This window comes from Plecotus auritus, assembly GCF_963455305.1.
Source record: "Plecotus auritus genome assembly, chromosome: 7".
In the NCBI taxonomy this organism is placed as follows: Eukaryota; Metazoa; Chordata; class Mammalia; order Chiroptera; family Vespertilionidae; genus Plecotus; species Plecotus auritus.
Window position 1 is genome coordinate 134512719 of NC_137774.1, and position 6405 is coordinate 134519123.

A 6405-nucleotide genomic window follows, 5' to 3' on the forward strand; every position below is an offset into this window, starting at 1 on the left:
CAATATCCCACTATTTTCTGGTTGTACCAAAAAATAAACAACCAGCAAATGATTTCACCTTAAAGAAAAAAAAAAAAGCATTTACACTTAAAAAATGGGATGAGGTGGAATTCCCTCATTCTTAAAAATGTTTCTAGAGCTACTAAAAAAATTGCATTTACAAAATAGTTGATAAAAATATTCCTCTGGATTGTACAAGAAGGGAGACAGGGACCACTGATAAGACATGGTACATGACATTAATCAGACTTGGCTTCTTTTTCTCCTGCTTCATCTGAGGTTGGACCCTCCTCATTTTCAGTTTCTCCGTTTTCTGCAGGTTTAGGTTCCTGGTCAGCCACTTCCGCCTGCTTTCCCTTTGCTCCCCTTTTCCCTTTTGTTTGCACATTTTTGTCCACAGATTTATCCTTTCCTGCCATTTTTTTGGGCTTCATTTTCACTTTTTCAGGAGCAGGTTTTGCTGACAACCTGGCCGACCTCTTCTTGGGCTCCTCCTTGGCCAGCCCCTGCGCAGAGCTGACCTTCCTCTTGGGCATCGTGGTGGCCGGCTGGGCGTGTGCTGGGTGCCTGAGGGCCAAGGAGCACCTAGTGGCTTGGTGAACCTGGGCTGCCTCTATAGTGCACTCATTATTACTGCTGTAGAGTATTTCATTAGTTTTTTATTCTTGTGTTTTTGGACATTTGAATCTTTTCTAGTTTTTTGCTATTACAATAGCACTGCAATGAACTTTCTCACACATGTCTTCTGATGCATAGACAGGAGTTCTCTTGTCTTTATCCCTAGGTATAGAACTGAACAGCCACGGAGTATATAAATGTTCCTCCTTTACAAAATAATGCCACATTATTTCAAAGTGATTGTGCCTTTTTATATCCCCCCTGGTAATATACTGTATAAGAAATCCCCTTGATCCATATCCTTTCAACACTTGATATTGTCAGACTTGTTGATTTTTGCATTTTTCAAGTGAATGAAAAATTAAATGTCTTTGACACCTTAATTTATGTTTCTGTAATTTCTAGTGAGGTTAAGCATCTTCTTGGATGCACATTGGCTGTAGATATTTTCTAGTCTATGTAATGCCTATTCAGGTTGTTTGCTTATTTAAAAATTGAGTTGTTTATCCTCTTTTTTAATCAGATTTTGGTAGGTTTGGCAGACAGAAAGTCAGTGAACGCTTAGATTTGAACACAATTAATACCCTTCATTTAATGAGCATATGTAGAATTCTCCTGTGAACAGCTGGAGAATGGTCATTCTTCTCAAGCAAACATGAAACATTTCCAAAAACAGATGATGTGCTAGGTCATATGTTTTAACATATTTTAAAGAACAGTTACCACAACGAAGTTAGAAGATAATAATACAAAGTAAGTTAAACAAAATCTTGATGTACTTGAAATTCTACAAATATTTCAAAATGACTCATTAAAAATATCAAATTACCTCGCCTTTATGACCAGGATCCAGATGCCTATTGTCCCCTCTAGCACATGAGCCCTACCCAGGAGCAGAGCAGGCTGCAAAGGGGCCTGGCCGTTTGTCTCATCCCTCCTTACTGTCCCGTAAAATCTCATGTACACCTTCTGTAGACTGCCCTACTCAGGACGTGGACTCTCAAAGCCATCACCTCCTGCAAACTTAGAAAGAGGGAAGGCTGTAATGATGTTTCTATAATTTATCTTTTTAGACCAAGGAGAAATAAATTTTCAGAAACATCATCTCACAAAAATCTCTGTGTGAGAATGGCAGTGTAGTGTCAATCCCTGCCCCATCTTTTGCCATGCATGGCACAATAAGGGAGGTGAGACATTAACTATAAAATATCAGCCTGCTCTCCCTCCCATAAGTCCCAAAATGCACAGGGGTTTATACGGTACAGTTGGTTTGAAAGAGTTTTTCAGATATGAATACCAGTTGTCCCCATTTTTAAGCTTGAAGAAATCAGCACAAATTCTACCCCTTTATCATATGGCCACACAGCACACATTTCATCAAGACCCTCTATGGGAGTGGCCCTTTAATCAAATCCCTCTTAAATGACAGAAAATCCATTTTTTCCTGCTATGTAAACTTCATAGATTTTGCCCAACTTGCATTTCTCTTGAGGAAGGCACAATAGCACAGCAAAGAACCTAAAACAAAATGTAAAATAGAAGGTCACAGCTGCACAAAGTCTGTTGGTGTCAACTACATGGGCAAGCTGCAAAGAAGAGGTAGGTTTCCATGATGCTAGCGCAGCTTACGCTCAGGGCCAGAGAGACTTCCAAAATTGTATAAGCTTACAGACCCACAATACCTGGATCTGCCTCTGAACATGCAACATTATAAAAATGCATATAAAAAACTTGAATCCAGCCAAAACCGGTTTGGCTCAGTGGATAGAGCGTCGGCCTGCGGACTCAAGGGTCCCAGGTTCGATTCCGGTCAAGGGCATGTACCTTGGTTGCGGGCACATCCCCAGTGGGAGGTGTGCAGGAGGCAGCTGATCGATGTTTCTCTCTCATCGATGTTTCTAACTCTCTATCCCTCTCCCTTCCTCTCTGTAAAAAATCAATAAAATATATTTAAAAAAAAAAAAAAAAAACTTGAATCCATTTCATAATAGTGGTGCTGGGCTAAGCTCTGGAAGAAACCCTAGGCCACCTTCAATCTGGGGTTGAAAGAGGCTAAGCTGACTTGGATTTTGAAATCAAAATAAGTGATTTCAATTTGGAAAATGTCCTGTTATCTTAGCTTCTTCCTCCTTTCTTTCACTCTCACTAGCCTTTGCTGAACATTCAGTACATTCAGTAGAAAATATATACAACACTGAAATAGCACAATTACTTTTAATAACCAATTTTTTCTTGCAGACTTTTTGCAAGGTGCTAAAATAACATTTCATGAAGGTTAAATTCTAGGTTTATCTGCAAAACAGGTTAATGCTGGGCACATTTAGACATTTAGGATGGTCTTAGAATCAGAATATCCTGTAGTTCTTCTTTATATATCTGTCTCAATATCCACTCCAATTCAGTTATAAACTCTGAGCCAAAAAGCCTAAGAAGTACCTTAATCAGATCACACATCAGCTTAGAGTAGTGATTTTAGTGATTTGGACATCTGGCCACTTGGAAGTGGATAAAGGCCACCAACTCACTTGACAAAAGCCACTGAACATCTGTCAGTATGGAAATAGCTCTCCTTCTAGCTGACCCTGAATCAGATTTTAATAGCCAACCTCACAAAGAAAGAGCATCTCTTCTCCTCCTTTAGCCAGATAACTTGGTGCCATCCAGAAATATCCTAGCAATATCCTGCCAATGATGCTCTGCTAAATATATTTTTTGGAAACAAGTGCGAATGGTATTAATCCAGTGTCGCCTGTATTTCCCCCTTGCTATATGCCATATGCAAGGGTGATATTAAAAATACCGAGAAGCATGCTGAAGCAGGGTCTTGGAGAGATTCTGTGTAGAGACCTTGTGAAGAAGGTCCCAGGGAAGGGAGGCACACATGGAATTCAGGGAAACCATTGTTTAACACATAATATGGAGGTATTTCAATACTTTAACAAGAAGTCTTGCCAAAACCGGTTTGGCTCAGTGGATAGAGCGTCAGCCTGCGGACTGAAAGGTCCCAGGTTCGATTCCGGTCAAGGGCACGTAACTTGGTTGCGGGCACATCCCCAGTAGGAGGTGTGCAAGAGGCAGCTGATCGATGTTTCTCTCTCATCGATGTTTCTAACTCTCTATCCCTCTTCCTTCCTCTCTGTAAAAAATCAATAAAATATATTTAAAAAAAAAAAAAAAAAAAAAAAAAAAAAAAAACCAAGAAGTCTGGCAATGTGAACCAGCTAAGCCAGCCTTGGACGTAGACACAGAATTCCAAAGATGATTATCACTCCCCCAAACATACCACGAAGAGATGAGAGAAGATTTGAGCTATAGTCTGGCTCAAGTAGGGAAGTGTGTAGGGGAAAGTCTTAGCATCTTTGAGGCAGTGTTATTAGTTGGTGTAGAAGCAACCTTTATTAGAGCTGGCCTTGTTATAGTACCTACAGTTTAGAAAACCCTATAATCACAGACACACACACACACACACACACACACACACACACACACACACACACAGTTATTAAGGAACACATGGGCACCTCTTCATTTGGGATTCAGTGCTCATTGCTGATGGGAAACCCAAGCCTCTGAACATCAGTTTATCTGACTAAACCTGTCAGGCCCCAGGAAACACACACAAACTCAGAGAGGAAGGGAGAGGAAGAGGGAGATAGAAACATCAATGATGAGAGAGAATCATTGATCAACTGCCTCCTGCACACCCCCTACCGGGCCTGCAACCCAGGCATGTGCCCTGACAGGGAATCAAACCGTGACCTCCTGGTTCTTAGGTATCTGATGCTCAATCACTGAGCCACACCGACTGGACCCCAGGAAACACTTTTCCATGTGGCCTGCCCTGTGTCCTCGAAACAAAATGCAACTGAGAAAATCTGTGGGTTGTGCCACTTTCAGCTTCAGAGACAGACTCTACTTTTGAGATCAGGGGGATTTAAGTTGCTGAAGTGCTTAGGTAAGAGAAAAGACAAATTAATTAACTTGTCAAATCTTTCCTGTCAGCATGAATGCAATAGACTCTTATTCTATGAAGTATTGTTTCCCAGTAGTGCAAGTATCCATTTTTTTACTTCTCTTCCATGTTCCAGTGAAGTTCCAATTCCTGGTTCACAAGTTAGTACAGTATTTGCAATGGTCACACATGGTGGTTTAGGGACATTTTGCAGTATTAAATAATTCATATTATTCTTAAATATCTATAGATATTTCTATAGACATATTTATCTAGACATAAATTTGGAAATGTGATGCTAGTTCTTTACATAGCAACCAGATGGACACTGAATGCTCTAAATGCAATAGTTTCATCTTTATAAAATACTTAATAAGATTTCATTAAAATTTCAAAATACTAAATAAAAGATTTTGGCATTATTTGAATAAATGGATTTAAAATTTTTATATTTATTTATTATAATTTTCATTCTGCCTTTTAAATTTAATGCATCATTTTGAATATTTTCAAAGAGAAATAAATTTTAGAAAGTATACAAAAATATTAATTTTTGTATTTAATTTATATGTTATGAAAATATATTAAAATTTTCATCCTGAATATAATTACATTCTGTTTTTTAGTCATTTAGTTCATTAGTGTCAATAGAATAGAAGTTATGTAAAAACTAGAGGCCCAGTGCACAAATTCGTGCATGGGTGGGGTCTGGGCAGCCCCTCCCTGATTGGGGTGGGGGGCGCTGATCGGAGCTGGGGCCAGCTGGAGGGAGGGGCCGCAGGAAGTTGGCTGGCCGGCCCGCCCCCGCCGCAGTGCACCTCATAGCTACCAGTCGTTCCAGTCGTTCCTGTTGTTCTGGTTGCTTAGGGTTTTATACATATAGATGTTCATTTTAACAGCATCTTTAGTAACTTTGCCAAAATAAAAGCAAGAAAGACAAATTTTATGGACTGAATTTTAGTTTTTTATGAATTATGCATATTTTTATTTTATTACTCATCCAGATAGCACCAACCTAACAATGGAACAACAGAAATAATGGACAATAAAAACTAGATTTAGTTGTCTTTGATATTTTATATGACTTTATGTCATACAAAAAGCAAGACTTTTTATCTACTTTTTCATTTTGTCATTATGACAGGATATTTGTCAAGGTAGAAAAGATCATATTTTATTTAATAGCTTCATTTATAGCTTTTAAATATGAGAACTTATGGTGTGTGAGCCTCCATTTGCACTCTTCCCTCAGGCCTTGCAAATGATGACCATGGCCCCAATCAGAAGGTTTTAGGAAATATATTAAGCTATTGAAAAAATTCCTGAAGTGTGGTGAAATTTTGAGTGTGTCAATAGAGAGCATTTGGCTTCTGCTTTCCTGTGTCTCCTTAGTGCTTGAGCTAGAACAAACCTTTCAACTTTTCTGTCTCACTTTCTCCTCCTGCCATATCAGATGCCACCTCAGCCAAGAAGGAGCAGGATGGCGAACATCCAATGGTGAGAGAGCTTCAAGCAGCAGTTGCAATGGGAGTCCATAAAGGGCAGTCAAGGATTTGCACCTTTTGTAAAAAACAGATTATAACTTAGAGAATGAATTTTAACTATATCATAACCAAGCTGTGTCTAACAATTAATTTAATATTTTCTGTAATATCACATATGTTTTTTAAATCATCGTAAAGACACCTGGAATCATAATATTCAGTGGCAAATGCCATATTATGTTTTTAGGGCATTACGTCAATTTAGTATTTCACGTATTATTAATAATGCCTCATTACATAAAATTATTACTAAACTGGCAATTAAGTGGATGTGAAGGATCCATATGCTAA

The 6405-nt window shown here is 38.7% G+C and overlaps 1 protein-coding gene across 1 annotated transcript; it reads right to left on the reverse strand.

The window, feature by feature from the left end:
- Nucleotides 1-239: 239 nt before the first annotated feature.
- LOC308254254 (non-histone chromosomal protein HMG-14-like) lies at nt 240-536 on the reverse strand (the record flags this gene model as incomplete). Its single annotated transcript, XM_080680201.1, has 1 exon — nt 240-536. One exon carries the CDS (start codon nt 534-536, stop codon nt 240-242), a length of 297 nt encoding a protein of 98 aa, XP_080536327.1.
- Between the last annotated feature and the right edge of the window lie 5869 nt (nt 537-6405).